Source organism: Gymnodraco acuticeps, unplaced genomic scaffold (genome assembly GCF_902827175.1).
Source record: "Gymnodraco acuticeps unplaced genomic scaffold, fGymAcu1.1, whole genome shotgun sequence".
In the NCBI taxonomy this organism is placed as follows: Eukaryota; Metazoa; Chordata; class Actinopteri; order Perciformes; family Bathydraconidae; genus Gymnodraco; species Gymnodraco acuticeps.
Window position 1 is genome coordinate 105,310 of NW_022989790.1, and position 16,110 is coordinate 121,419.

At 41.7% G+C, this 16,110-nt stretch overlaps 1 protein-coding gene across 1 annotated transcript; it reads right to left on the bottom strand.

The window, feature by feature from the left end:
- Positions 1 to 1,242: 1,242 nt before the first annotated feature.
- Positions 1,243 to 14,826, bottom strand: LOC117549923 (glycogenin-1-like). The gene is made up of 7 exons (XM_034222083.1): positions 14,696 to 14,826; positions 12,683 to 12,818; positions 12,395 to 12,569; positions 10,723 to 10,885; positions 5,130 to 5,256; positions 3,809 to 4,025; positions 1,243 to 2,327 (listed from the first exon to the last, which is right to left on the bottom strand). Exons 1-7 carry the CDS (start codon positions 14,700 to 14,702, stop codon positions 2,178 to 2,180), a joined length of 975 nt encoding a protein of 324 aa, XP_034077974.1. The 5' UTR covers positions 14,703 to 14,826; the 3' UTR covers positions 1,243 to 2,177.
- Positions 14,827 to 16,110: the final 1,284 nt, after the last annotated feature.

Genomic DNA, 16,110 nt, shown 5'->3' on the forward strand with positions numbered 1-16,110 from the left:
TCTTGCACTGCAGCTAATACAAGCATCTTTATGCTTACCAATGATCAAAATGTGATTAAAAGTGGGCACAAACACCGTTTAATCTTTCCTCTGAATCAGCCTCTGCCTGCAGCTCATTGAATAGTTTCTGTATCCTGGAGAACACATTGCCCAAATAAAGTATAAAACAGGTATAATCTCACAGATATACTTGTGTTTTGAGGCCTATACTCTACAGATAAAAAGGTGTAATGGCAGTGCAATACATGGGTGTAACAGAGTTAACATGGGTGTACTGTGGATGCAATATATGTGTAAATATGTGAGCAACAGGCACGTAATGTCAATATGGTAGTACAATGTGTGTACCATTGGTGTAACATAGGTGTTTCATAGGTTCAATACAAAAGTTGACACTAAATGGTGAGATACAGCGTGTAAGATTGAAAAAAGTCACATAAGAAAAAGAAAAAAGCTTTAAAACTTGTGGTTTTAGTCTAAATACATGTATAAAAGATAATATATTTTCCAAAGTATTTTCAGTTGCTTGCCTATTTGAGCGTTAAGAGAGAATCTGTGTCAGAACATGTTTGGTATGCACACCGTAGGGGTTTAGTATGTGTCTAAAACAGTGTTTCTCAAACTTTTTTCAGTCATGTACCCCCTTTGAAACATTTTCTCAGCCGAGTACCCCCTGACCTACCCCGAACATTTTTGATCGAAAAAGCCTATACAAATAATTCCAATATAGTGTTGTTCCCTCAGTGTGTGATGTATTAACTCCTTCATGCATGCATTACAACAAACTAAGGATATTTTCATTTTATGCATGAAAAAAAATAACATGAAAACAAATGTAAACTGATTTTTCCAAGGAGTTTTTCAACTGAAGTAATATCTGTTTAACAAACCAATGAACACAATTATATATTATGCAAAACTATAAAATACACACATTTGACATGTTTATATGAGGACCCCCTTGGTGGTTCTAGGAATATTTTATATACAATTGTGTTTTCTATTTAACTTATTGTACCAAGATTATTTTTGTAATCATGCATGGTATTTTTTTTATTAACTTTTATTTATTTTTTACATTTCACATACCCCCTGCAGTACCCCAACGTACCCCTAGGGGTCCGCGTACCCCCATTTGAGAATCACTGGTCTAAAAGCCCATTCCCTAACAAATGATCGTCTGCTGTGGTTCCAGTTCCCCCAAAACCTCCAGGAGTAAAACACATCACCTGAGCAAAGCCATAACTTGTAATGTTTTTATTTATTCCAGATGAGATTTTAATTGGTACAACCAACACCCTGGTCAAGTAAAACACAGGAAAGTTAAAAAAACATTATGTCCTACAGAAAAGCTGAAAGTCAAGAAAAGATGAGATGACGGCATTAGAGAGCAAAACACAAGGCACTGAGGATCAGTAGAAATAACATTGTCTTTTTAGCCTAAATACATTAATACATGTATAACGATACATTTTCCAAAGTACTTTCATGCGCTTGCCTATTTGAGGGTTAAGAGAGAATCTGTGTCAGAACATGTTTGGTATGCACACCGTAGAAACCTATCACCTGAGCAAAGCCATAACTTTAATGTTTTTATTTATTCCAGATGAGATTTAATACAATTGTTTCATCTTAAAGGTGTTTTTAACAGATGTAATTAGACAGTAGTCTACGGTTAAACCACCGTCCTGTGGCCTTCAGACGTGCTGTAAACATATCTTTGTGTTTCCATGCCTCCATGGTAAAACAAATGGGAGAGAAGGAGAAATTAATGCTCTGGAGATTAATAGGAGTCTGCGTGGTGTAAAAAAAGAACGAAAATCATTACGAATAAGTGACTGCTGAGATACAAAACGCCGAGTTCAACTAGTGTTAACATGTCCTACAATAGCATGACAACAGACTTTGCTAAATGTACATTGCAAGTACCTTCAAATGGATGTTTAGCTGTAGATCCTTCCTGCCTCTCTTCAGTGTAACAGCACAGATACATGTCGCAGGGAAATGGACAGTAAATCATATTTCACCCCCCCCCCCCCCAGTTGTAGTAATGCTGGTGGAGCGAGAGACTCATTCAGGTCGACAAACAGCTATGCGTAACAGATGAGGTCTTTTACAGTATTTTTTTGTTTTTTTTAATGACCTGTGCTGACAGTAAACTGCAAGTGCTCTATTCTTTATTTGAGAAAAGAATCAAGCTTTTTCTTGATATTGTCAAATGAGTCCATTCCCAAGTAGTCCGCCTGGCCTTGCTCCCATTTCTGCTTCCGCTCTTCTGAGGACAGTCCCGGTGGGATTGCTTGATCAACTACGGGGCGACTCGCATCCTGAGAAAGAAACAGACAATAGTGAAACCAAGAGCATGAAATGTCATGCACAGAACACCACCTTTGCAGCTTTTGAAACGCACTGAAGCGCTTCGACATTAAAGCCAAAGCCAAACACACGAGGCTGGGATTCTAGAGGAGGAACGGTAATGGCATTACAACCAGGAGCCAAAGCTGTTATCGGCTGCTAGTCCATAAGAAGAAACCCATCAGTAGCACCATACCTGCACACTCTCAATAGTGATCATGTCACAGGGCTGGGACTATGAGATGAAGACGTATACCATCCAGAACAAAATACAAAAGTTAACATCAAACGGGGGGAAATGACACAAAACTCATAACAAATATAGTATCACTTTTTCCTTTATGCAAGCAACACATGTTTCCAATAGAGCTGGACAAACAGGAAACCGTGGTAGAAGGGCTGAACTGTTAGATTTGGATACGCAACACTTTGGAAATCCCCAATCCCTTTGTTTTCTGGTTCTTATTAGCGTGTACTTGGTCACGCATTGAACAACACATAACAGATCTATTCATTTTCCTGCAAGCTAGCCATACGGAGACTCACACTTTACCTCAGCAGACTAAGTATACATCTTTCCCTAAATTGTAAAAACCTTAAACAATGCGTCACAATTAATAACATTGAAACCAAGTGGAAAGCTGTTACAGAAAATAATCTAAAGCTGATAAGAATCAGTTTCAGATCAAGATCATTACAATGTTGACAATATCTGGTTTGCTTACTGCACATATTTGATATGTCATTGCATTCTATTTCAATGTAAATTACTGCTTCATTTTACTCATTTTTTGTAATGTTATTATAGTGTTCTTATTATAGTTCCCCATCTGTGTTTTTTTTATTTGTTTAACTTTTATGTATGCACCACGACACCAAGTCAAATTCCTCGTACGTGTCGACCGACCTGGTGATCAACCTGATTCTGATTCCACTACAAAACTCGAACTCTTGCCAAGTATCTGTGTCTAGTATCAGAATGTGTCTCTACTCCTGATATAAGACACACTGACTTCAGAAGTAGCACTGCAGAGAGACATCAAGTCTTGTTTTTAGACAATGTAGAAACATCTTATTTTGAGTCGTTTCTCAGATGAAACGCATATTTATTAGGAAATCCCCAACGAACATCAGACCCAGAACACCTGAGTATTTGTGGCTTATTTTTGTTACGACATTTCCTGATTCTGGTCAAATAGTTCAAAATGAGTTCTCCCAGCTAATCACAAGATGTGATTTATCTAAATACCCCTTCTTATTTCAAGACATCTTACCAAGCACATGTTCACTTGTTCTACTGGCAGATTTTTGGACTCATTTCAAGTGAAAACTTCTTCATTTCAATATTGTTTAACTTGTTTTTGGAGCAGTATGTTTTCCAGTGTAAGTGAAGGCAACTTCTCATCACATCACCCATCATCAACACAGCATTAAAACGTATATTTTCCTTCACCTCCACACATCCGGAGTAGAAGGGCTGGTCTCCGTGCTGCTCCTTCAGCATGGGCACCACGGTGCGGGAGTACAGGCTCCACCAGTCCAGCAGGAAGGTGGGGTGTGTGGTGGCGTCGTGCGCACTGCCTGTGATCTGTCTGGATGTGGTGTCGTACGTGTAGCTCCACGGCTTGGTCTTCCCCAGGAAATGCACCACCTTGGCATTGCCACCATATCTGAAATGAGATGTTTCTTTATTGTGGATTACGTTTGGATGATAGCTATACAAGTAATTCTGATTCAGAAAACATTATCCAGTCACTTCAAATAAAACAGCCCCACACTTAAAACAAGACTAACTTTTCGAACCGCCTTTGACTTCAATTAGCGGTTTCTCAAACTTACATACCCTACCTTTAACCAACAAAGGCTTAACTGATTTATAACCTGAGGCCCTTTCTGTACTTCTTCTGACCTTGGCATTCTCTAACTTAAAATGAATACATCTACTGATAATTAGCAAAGAGACCATTTTCTCTCTAACTCTGGAAACTGAAATTCAACAACACACGATAAACTCTTTTTTAAACTACACATTGTACGATGTCTAAGGAGGCAGGTTGACCAATCACAACAGAGCCAGCCAGCTAACCAATCAGAGCAGACTGGGCTCTGGTTTCAGACAGAGGGTGAGAAAAATAAAGAGCTTTTTGAACATTAAAGCATGGAGACATGTCCCAGGAGAGACACTAAGAGCATAATAGCGACCCTTTAAGGTTGTATTTTTGTATTGGTATTATCCTGCTTGTTATTATAAACCCCGCAACACTTACAGATACACATTTCTTCATAGATTGGCAAACTGCACATGCACAGGAATACATCAGAATCAGGCCCTGGGAGGGTTGTTTTGTTGCGTTTGCCAGACCTTTAACTACCATCGTTGACAACAAACAAGCACACGCTCACCAGCCCTTCATTTGGATGCCAGGACATGTCAAACTCAGAGCTTGTTGGTGAGGTTTGTTGCTAAGGAGGGTTTAGAGGCACAATGTGCACAATCCTGAAGGAGGGGGACATAAAAAGGGTCTCCAAATACACCGCTCTATTTTAGGATTTAGTTTCAGCTGTTGGAGCTCAGAGGGGATATCAGACCCAGCGCCCTGCTGGGCGACGCTGCTCATCTCGCTGATGACGTCATGATGTGACGTCATGTGATCCAGTGTCTACTTACCGATTGGCTTTGCATCCATTAAGCATGATTTCAGCCACAGACGGACTCTGCCGTCTCACTGGAGCAGCTCTTACTACAAACACAGCCTCTGCAGACACACACTCACTGCTTGAATGCTGGAAGGTAGGTGTAGATGGCGATGCTGCTCAGGTTGTAGATGAAGGGGAGGTGTTTGGATATGTCAGCTGTTGACCAGTCGTTGAAGAAGCTGTTCAAAACCCCCTGGTCTCCTCCTGAGAGAGAGAGAGAGAGAGAGAGAGAGAGAGGGGAACATCAACACACAGTATGCAGAGAGTACTTAACACTTCCCTGGCTAATCCCCACAGGGGTGACGAGTTATTCCTCTCATAGACAAAGATTGATGCCTACCATTTTCTCACTGACTGATACTATGCTTGTTGCAAAGACAAACTCTGCTTTGTAACACCAGAAGCCTTTCAACAGGCTGTGGTGTCATAGCCTGTAAATATATGGCTAATGTAGTTTAATTGCTCCATCATAGTTGTGTCAAGTAATGCAGTTAAATGTTCAAACTGTACAGTGACATAAAATGGATTTGCACAACTAATGTAAAAACCTCTAAAATACAAGTACATCAGCTTTTTCGTTAGTGTAGTTTTAGTCTCTCTGCACAGCAGCAGCTAAATGAATCACCATAAAGGGGACCTATCATGCAAAATGCACCTTTGTACATCTTTTATACTTGAATATGTGTCCCCGGTGTTCCAGGGAACTCACCAAGTGCCAGAAAACACAACCCTCTCTTTTCCTCCATACCCACATCTCTAAAAACGGGGCTTTAATGGATCTGATAAATAGTGTGACGTCAGTGACGAGGAGCTCCGCCTATATGGCCAACTCTCCACCAATCAGGGGAATGAGAGGTTGCCGTGGCATGGTAACAGCATGGTAACATGACGCTCACTCGCCCCCTCGTTTGCAGGGGGGCGTGGTCAGCTGCAGCGCATGCAAAGACAGGGTGGAGGAGAGCAAAATGAGGCATGGCTAAAAGGCATGATCTGTTTGGTATTTTGAAAAAGAACTTATAAATACACCGTATATTCGTATGGCCCAACAATATATTATTCAAATATAGCATGGTAGGTCTCCTTTAACTTGCTAACTTTCTGTCACTGCACACATTGCTGGACAGGTAGCATACAGTCCGTTTATCAGAGCTTTTTCACAGAAAACATCCGCTAACAGTCAAAAGCTAGTGAAACCAACAGGAGTAATCCGTTCAATCTGCAGTTTCAAATGAGTTTCAAATATGTAGAGCACATTAAAGCATTATGTGCTATTTGAGACGCAGATATTGGGCTGCATGCGACGCTTGTTCCTATGCACAAACTCAGTGAGCAGTTTCAGGAAGGTTTCACATCCCAAATACTGCAAGTCTTTATCCGTAGTGTGAACATGTTGGGAAAAGTCTACGATGGTGGCAACAGGTCTCTTTAGAAATGCATCTCAAGTGTCTGACAGGTTTTAGCACATGACTGGATGGCTCCTTTGAAAAGCTGTGAGAGACTTTAGTGAAATTATCTGTGCTCCTTCGACGGCCAGATTCATTAGAGCTTCCGCCGACGCCGCGCCATTAGTCAGCAGATTTCTAAAACCAGTCCAGACATGCTGGGAGAGAAATGCTCCCACACATTCAGAACATATAGGTCTACTACTGCTGGGGTCATTTAAAAAGTATCTGACTTAGTAGTAGAGTAAGAACTGAATACGTTTCCCTTCACAACCCTATCATATGACGCCTTCCAGTACAGTGTAGGTACATTGATCGTAGTGTCTGTACAGAGCGTTAAGGGCAGGATGTGCTGAACACGCCTGACACATGTGAGTTAGTGTTGACACTCCTCTGGAGGAAAAATACCACGGATCATCGTGTTGGTGGAGTGCCTGTATATAACGCATGTATATAGAAAGCGTAGGTTCTCTGGCTGATCCACCACAGGGGTGAGGGGTTATCTTATATTTGACAAAGATTGATGCCTGCTATGTGCTCAAAGTCAAAGTCTGCAAAGAGACACCAAAAACCTTTACAGTTGTAGTGTCACATCCTCTATTGTGCACATACATCCTAAAGGTGGGCTAGGTAATTCACCTCAGAAACACTTTTGTTATATTCCATGGAATGCTCTTAACATCCCGATAGCAAGGAATACATTAAATGCTTTGACAATAAATACAAAATATCTCATCTGTGGAAGCCGTGGCGCTGTAAAAAGCACGACCAATCAACTGAGCCGGCCCGGCTAAAGTAACTGGATGGCCTACCTGCCTGTCAGCCTTCCATCTGTGCACAAACTTACCTAGTGCCCTCATTGGTCATGTGCGCGTTCGTGTGTTGGAGGAGGGGCTCTGTGAGGAAGTCTGAAGGAAGGGGCAGATTTCTTTCGGCTGCGTACTTCTAGCGCACTCGAGCTGGTTTCTCCACTCTTACCTACCCTACCTTTATAGCAACACAGCTCAAATGTGTTGCTCAACATGCAGTACAGTAAGAGAACTGTGGATTTGCACATTAAATGTATCACCAACATACATACTACATGGTCTAGTAGTCAAAACCTCTATGAAGAGCTGTAGCAGAGGACGCACTAGGGCTGGAAAGTATGTGATCCTGGTACAGCATGTCTCCTAGATAAAAGAAATAATGAAGACAATTCTGCCCTCTGCTGTTGGAAGTCAATACTCACAATGTGTGGAATTAATGTTATTATTCTCCTCCATTACTAAGCAGTGAAACCCCTGTTCTGGGGCGGTGGACCCTGAAGGTTGGGACTTGTATATTGCCAGTTGTAATGAAGTTTAAGCGAGTTAAATCCAGATTGAATAGAGTTTCAAATCTGGAACCGACTAAGAAACAGACTCATTCATTGGTCCTAAAGTCCTTGGATTGATACTGGCACACGACGAGACGCTGTCCTTTGATAAAACATGTAGTTCCTAAAAAGCACAGAACTGCAGTTTGCGAAACCGCACGCTGCAGCAGTTTTAAATAACACTCATAGATGGTGTTTCTCTGAACCCACAACCTCTGCGGGGAGATTTCAGACTTTAAACGAGGCTTCGTTTTGAGGGGATGAGCAGGGCTCTGAAAGAATGTGCATGTGACCGAGCCAGCTTGTGTTGGCAGCGGCGAACTCCAGAGCCTCCGGGTTCAACCTCTGAAATTATTTTCCTGTTGTCTTTCCTCAACTATTTTTCAATATCATCGAGAGAGCTGCCCGTGTCTTCCTTATGGCAGAGTGGAAATGAAATGCTAAAGGTCAGAGCGACTTCAACTCATGGCCCAGTGCACATGAAAGACCGTCACGGCTATAAATAAGACAGCTCGCATGCCACAGGCGCAGACGCTTACATCCTACAGACATTCTGGATGCTAAAACTGAAATTAAACCACAATTACCGCCTCACGGATGGTTACTGGATCCAGTTAAGTTGACATCCTTATCTGTACCCTAGACTCATAATAGGAAATGGAGATTAAAGGAAGAGGTATTAAGTGTGTATTTTGGGGAAATGGAAGTCATTATCTGGACATGTTTGGTACAGAGAGTTGGAAAACAGAATGCCAAAGAGTTCCAATAGTTATAATGACACTGGTTTGAGTGTTTGATGCTTCTCTATCCTGAAAAAAAAAATGATGCAACAATGTCTTTTGTCTGCGATTGTGTGTATTATAAGTTACATCCTTATCGGTCTGGATTCAAAATATAGGAAATGGAGATATAAATGAATTTAAATATAAAAAAAGAGTGTGTATTTTGTAATTGCCAAAGAACTACAAACAATGTCTTTTGTCTGGGGTTGTGTTTGAAAAAAAACAACGCTTATGTTAGCCAGGATAATTCGGCACTTGAAAGCGTTGGCAACGATTGCGCAAACTAATTGGTTCTCCGATGGACTCTCGCTGACGGCTTGCTTTTAAAAGTGTCAGTAAACAAAACAGCTTGTCATTTAATGTTAAAAAAGCTTCACAGCCTCCAACAAGGACGAGCCCGCTTTGAGTCTCATCCTGTTCCATTCATTTCCTTTGTTTCAGCGCCCTGAGCAAACAATGACTTTGGTCCGAGTCCAGACGTCCACATCTCACGCTCTCTAACGCTGAATGGAGTTATCCGTTGTTCTCGTCCAATCAGCATCAAGTACGACGGTTTGGTAACAAAATCATGCCCTTAATTTGTGGTTAAACTCTTTAAAACAAAAAGTAATTTACTACATTTCTCCTTTAAAAACACTTTGTTAAAATGGCATTACAGAAGCAGAGCTGCGCTTAGAGTTCAGGCAGAGTAGTAAACTATTCATACTTTTACAAACATAATAAATCTAATATCTATTCGTGGAGTTATCATGTCCCAATTTTTGGTTGAGCTTCGTACTGAAGTTCTTACTATTCTCAGCTAAGGTGACGTAATTATTAGAAGTGTTTAATGAAGCTTAATGTGAATACATGTCCTCATGGAAAAAGATTCTTCTTCCAAAACTGGCAATGGCTGAATCAAGTGTGAAGATTCCAGCTGTTTTATGTAAAGTGCAAAAACGAGTTGGACTTTTCCTGTTAATCCAAGGTGATAAATCTGCATTATATAAGAACAGCAGCCCCACACGTATGACCTAATTATCTTTCCAGGGGCTGAACAGTGAACCTGACATGAAGCCAAGGGGAAGACCACAATTCAGTTACAGTACGCCTCTTGGAGAGGAGCTGCTGAATGTCAAACAGTCCCTGTGCAAAACCAGGCCTCTCAAATTTAGCTTGCACCCCCACCCCTCACCGAGCCCCTGAGAATAACTCCGAGAGGGACAGTCAGTGACAGGAGGGCCTTGTGTCTGGGCTCGATAAAAAGACGTACTTAAAGCAAGATAAATAAGCTCCGTTTAACTTCATGATACCAAGAACTCAATGTTACCCAAGGCTGGTCAGACCCTCAATGTGTGAGCACTGAAAAAAGACTTCAAAGTGGTGGTAAACCAGAAATAGCTGCCATTCCAAGCAAAAAATGCGATTAGTCTTTTTTAAGAGAAACTTGAAATGCCACAAATATTTGTCTTACCCAATACCAACAAGCAGAACAAGTTTTAAGGATAACTGAAAATGGGTAGATCCATTTAAAAAGAGGTTGGAAATATCTTTTGAAAATGGCTGGAAACAGCGAGCGTAGTTAGCCAAGGTTAAAATTAAACCGACCAATCAGCACACATACATTTTGTTAGTTAAATTCATACAAAAGCCAATAGAAAAGTCAGGTTATCCTTTTCTAAGGGGGGATTTTTAGTCAGCACTTTCATGGATATTATAATCGATCCTAATTTAAAGTGAAGTAGGGATGCAACTTCTCCATATAACTGATTAAACTACATATACCGAGTATTTTCAATTCCTAGTTCAGTCTGTGATTGGTCGACCGCTTAGAGATGTCCCGCCCCTTAGCCTATCACGTGTTGCTAGCCAATAGAAGCGTGTGTTACATAGTGATGTCACTGTTATGGAAGTAAACAAAGTCAAATGGAGGTGTTTCAGGCAGGGGGGAGTGTGAGAGAAAGAAACCTTTGAATTTAAGCCTTTGCAGTAAAACCTATATAAAAAACACACTACAGGAAATGTGAAACCCCCTTAAAAGCAGAAATGGCCTCTTTAATGAGCCGTTTTTCCCAAACATCGCGTCATGTGAAAAGTCTTCTGGACTCACCGTCGAAGCTGCCGTGGTCTGTACAGTGCTGGAGCAGTTTGCCGTAGGTCTCCAGAGAAGGACGGAAAACAAACACACCGGAGTTGAAGCAGTCGGGCCAGCCGGGGTCAGGAGCCGCCGACAGCTCCTCTCTGTTGAACAGCTCATCGATATTTGAGAGCACCTAGGATGCAAACAGACAATAAATAGTAGCAGTACAACACCTTGAATTCGTCTCGCTTAAAGGTCACCTATTATACAAAATCCTCTTCTTCATGTCTCTTCTATATCAACATGTGTCCCCTCTTCTTCATGTCTCTTCTACATCAACATGTGTCCCCTCTTCTTCATGTCTCTTCTACATCAACATGTGTCCCCTCTTCTTCATGTCTCTTCTACATCAACATGTGTCCCCTCTTCTTCATGTCTCTTCTACATCAACATGTGTCCCCTCTTCTACATCAACATGTGTCCCCTCTTCTTCATGTCTCTTCTACATCAACATGTGTCCCCTCTTCTTCATGTCTCTTCTACAACAACATGTGTCCCCTCTTCTCCATGTCTCTTCCACATCAACATGTGTCCCCTCTTCTTCATGTCTCTTCTCCATCAACATGTGTCCTCTCTTCTTCATGTCTCTTCTTCATCAACACGTGTCCCCTCTTCTACATCAACATGTGTCCCCTCTTCTTCATGTCTCTTCTTCATCAACACGTGTCCCCTCTTCTACATCAACATGTGTCCCCTCTTCTTCATGTCTCTTCTACATCAACATGTGTCCCCTCTTCTCCATGTCTCTTCTACATCAACATGTGTCCCCTCTTCTTCATGTCTCTTCTACATCAACATGTGTCCCCTCTTCTTCATGTCTCTTCTACATCAACATGTGTCCCCTCTTCTTCATGTCTCTTCTACATCAACATGTGTCCCCTCTTCTTCATGTCTCTTCTACATCAACATGTCTCTTCTACATCAACATGTGTCCCCTCTTCTTCATGTCTCTTCTACATCAACATGTGTCCCCTCTTCTTCATGTCTCTTCTACATCAACATGTGTCCCCTCTTCTCCATGTCTCTTCTACATCAACATGTCTCTTCTACATCAACATGTGTCCCCTCTTCTTCATGTCTCTTCTACATCAACATGTGTCCCCTCTTCTTCATGTCTCTTCTACATCAACATGTGTCCCCTCTTCTTCATGTCTCTTCTTCATCAACATGTGTCCCCTCTGTGGAAAGAGACTCTGAAAGTTTCAGGAACAAAGACTTTCTCTCTTTTTGATTCATTTCTATAAAAACCTGAAAATGAGCTGATCAGATTTTGGCCACTTTATGATGTCATAACGATGTTTTGTCTTGTGTAACCATTAGCCAATCAGCAACCAAGGTACCCCCCCCCCCCCTTATCACCTGAATCTCCTCCTAGAGCACCATTGAGTTCTTTGTAACCAAATGTCTCTCAGAGGGGCGTGGGGAGGGGCTCCTTATTTTCATCTAAAGTAACAGACAGAGAATCAGCACTTTGGAAACAGGGCTGAAACAGAGGGGATTATGGGTAATGCTGCAATGACCTGTTTGGTATTTGGGGTCAAACACTTCAGAGACATGTTTTGTATATATCTGAGACCTAGCCTATATTGATGGTAAACAGTATAATAGGGGACCTTTAAGGAAGGTTCAGTGTGAGCCTCACCAGTGTGTCTGCGTCCATGAACACACACTTGGAGTAGTGTGTGAGGGTCCAGCAGTGCAGTTTGGTCAAGGTGACGCCCAGGTCGGGCCTCTTCATCATGGCCAGGTGTGCCGTGTCTCCGCTGTCCAGAACGTCCACCTCCCTCACCTCGTCATAGATCCTCTTCAGCACCGCCCTGATGATTCACAACACAACAGAATTAATCTCCATCAAAGGTCCAGGTGGGAAACAAGGCACTGCGTGGGATTTAGAGATATTGCACCAATGGCTAGAGGTTAAGTTTCTCACTTGCAAGGCTCTGACATCTGTGGACCGATGAGAGCCACCAGCTTCTTGGATGTGTTGTGGTTGCGGAGGGACTTTCCCAAAACCATGGCTCCACGAGCATAGTTGTCATTGGTAGCCAACGTCACAAAAGCCTGGTCTGCAGAGGCAAGAAGAGGAGGGGGTTATTATCATAAGCAACTGATGGTTATTGAAGTAAAAATAAATGTTAGATTAAATGTTCAAAAAAGGTTTGAAATATAGTTTTGGCTGCATCTTTTGACGGTCATTTAAATATTACAAGATATTCAGATGGTAGAATTCTCTCATCTTAGAAAAGTGGGTCCAGTTTAAGGATTTTCTAACTACTGATGTTTTTGCGCTGTCTTCTTGGGGAATTTGCAAATATTTTTACAAAACCCAACAAACAAGATTCAAAAGGTACAGCATGCAAGTCCCAAATTGAGATATATCGAGATCCAGTTGAGCAAATAGCAATTATTTCACATCTTCAATGTTTGGCCTGAAATTTAAATTCCCAAAAGGTTCACAAGATTAATGACAACTACCATTTCAAGGACTCAAAAACAAGCTTGACATATTCTCCCCTAAATGTGAGATTTCTCACTTCTTGAAAGATTTTTTTTCAGTACAAACAGTCCCAGATTAAAAGTCTCATTCGGTGAATTTTATTTGCAGTGTGTTCCCGACTCAGTGCCTCCACCTCGGCTGGGAGGAAAGAAATGTGTCAGCTACCTGCCAACTCAGAACAATGACTCGCCTGTGAGACGACATATTAAAATCCAATGATGAAATGTGCTCGGCAGCTGGAGAGCTTGTGTGACTTTAGCATGCGAGCCAACATCAATCCCACTTGGATTGTATATCAACCATGGATCAGTTATTGTACTGCCAATAACGGGCAAAGTAAGTAAGACAGTATGTACAGTATACAAATGTTGCTCTGTACACAGCACCACACCCCCTTTCTCTCACACCCCCTTTTCAATTGGCACAACAGGCTGCAGTGTAAATGCCTGTAGCCTGACATGAATCATTAAACAAAAAGCTCAACCATAGCCTATAGGATGAGTGGATGCACACACCCCTCCATTTCCTGCAGTAACGCCACGAATGGGATTTAGGCTACAGAGTACTCAGATCTTCTACTTGAGTTAAAGTAGAAGTAAGGTGTATGAATACTCTGTTATAGTAAAAGTCCTGCATTCAAAATGTTACTAAAGTAAAAGTAGAAAATGATTAGCATCAAAGTATAGTTAAAGTAAAAGTAGTCATTGTGCAGATTGGTCCATTTCAGAATAATATATATGATATGTTTTATAGTGATTGATCATTAAAGTGTTCTCAAAGGTGCAGCTAGTTTGAATGACTGTACACTGCAGGCTAGCTTGTGAATTTACTTTTAGAAACGTACATGTAGTGGAGTAAAAGAACATGATGTAATGGTAGTGGGCTAGAAGTTTACACCACGGGCAGAATCCCGACACAGGAGCACAGGGTTTCCAAAACTGATGTCCAGGGACTGAAATGGATCCAAATAGACCCCGACAACATGAGTTATCTTTACTTGTTGTCATTCATTCAAAGTTAAAGATGCAAGCCAACAGTTTTGTTCGTTTTCAGACACGTTTCATATGACTTTAAAACATGCTACTCTTTTTATCTGACATGACAACACAATTAGTCATTAATAGCTGTCATATCTGATTACATGTTTCATATATGGCCGACAGCTTCACGCCTGGCAGTCAGCTGGTCGCTTTGACACACAGATGGAGACACAATGTACTTTTGCACATTGAAACTCTGCCAACTTCCATGGGCAGCTGCTGCACAAACATTACAACCAAACACACATTTATCGACCGACAGACTTTTCCACAAAGCTACACGCTGATTTTAAACACAACCAAAGTGGGACAGGCTTTGAACAACTTCACAGAAACACGTTTTAGCATCAAGTTAGCTTCACGAAAACACACAGTAGCGGCTCTGAAATGTTTAAATGTTACATACCAGCCATGACGGAGAGGTCGAAGCTACTTTGTAGCCTGGACTCGAGCACACAGCTGCTTAACGTGGAGGAAAAAAGGCAGAGTGAATACACAGAGGTGGATTTATACCAGCATGGAGCAGCGTCATGTGACACACCCACCTGCTCCAAAACAAGCCTGCTCGCCCCCCGGCAGGTCAGGGGGTTCAACTATTCACAGATTCACAAAGTATTCAGACACATGCATCATTTTTTAAGAGTTAAAACACTTTAAATTCTTCTTGAGCACGTGTTGGAAGTGTAAGTAGTGTTTTCAAGTGGAGTAAAAGTGGAAAAAAATCCCCTAAAACTAACCTTTGCTTTTACATAATTAACATTCCTTTCTTTCTGCAGCCTTAACCTTTCAGACAACTGCTCCCTTGCCTGGTGTCATCTTTACTCTCGATGACAATGATGAGATGTTGGTGATGCTGTAACGAGAGGCTGAGATCAGAAACAACATGTTCCATATTTTAGATTTGGTGTTTTGTTGCCATCTTGTGGAGAAAAGGCAGAACAGCAGGACAGCGAGGGGACAAACGGGGGCAGCAGCTCTTTGTGCTGTGTTACACAACAGAGAATTATTTTTAGTGGTCCCAGCAGAGCTCTAAAGTTAATCTGGGATCAAGTGGTGTGCTGGACATGGATGTTATACTAAGAGGAGAATCAAGTATATTATCTGAGTTCAACCGAAGACAATTGAGGTGATTCACATATGGGATGTTCTCTTAAAGAGGCCCTATTATACATGTTGGGGCTTCCCTGTCCTGTAGTGTGTTCTATAGGTTTTAGTGCATGTAAATGGTCTGCAAAGGCTACAATCCCAAAGTTATTTCTTTTTTTTAACTTTCAAACACATTTTATGCAATAGTCTAAGAGGCGGGACATCTCTGAGCAGTTGACCAATCACAACAGAGCCGACCAGCTAACCAATCAGAGCAGACTGGGCTCTGGTTTCAGACAGAGGGTGAGGTATGAGAAAAATAAAGAGCTTTTTGAACACTAAAGCATGGAGACATGTCACAGTAGAGACACTACCGATATTAACTTTAAAATGCAGAATATGTCCTCTTGAACTGCAACACTGATAATATTAATCCTTTCTTTCACAATTGTCATAATGTAACAAAAGCGATGAGTGAAATAACGCCTTCTGCTTCAGAGATGTGTGCCAGTGCAGTTACACTCCCTGCTGATCTTTGGCTCCTTTATTTTCTCCACTCAGGCAAATGCTTGGCAGAGTGGAGACGCTGCCAAGGAGTTTCTCTGTGGGAGTCACGTGCTGTGCTGCTGGACTCAAATCTGACTGAGACCCCATCCCTCCCCCGCCTCCCTCTCTGGATCAGTGCCAGCAGAGCAAGAAGTACCACCAAGGTTCAAGGGGTCTGACACATTGGAT

Bases quoted from the DNA above. Each gene is read 5' to 3' on its own strand.
- LOC117549923 (XM_034222083.1), bottom strand. The intron at 5,257-10,722 runs GTGAGTCCAGAA...TCTCTCTCTCAG, and splicing joins AGACCACGGCAGCTTCGACG to GAGGAGACCAGGGGGTTTTG. The intron at 2,328-3,808 runs GTGAAGGAAAAT...TTTCTTTCTCAG, and splicing joins TCTACTCCGGATGTGTGGAG to GATGCGAGTCGCCCCGTAGT.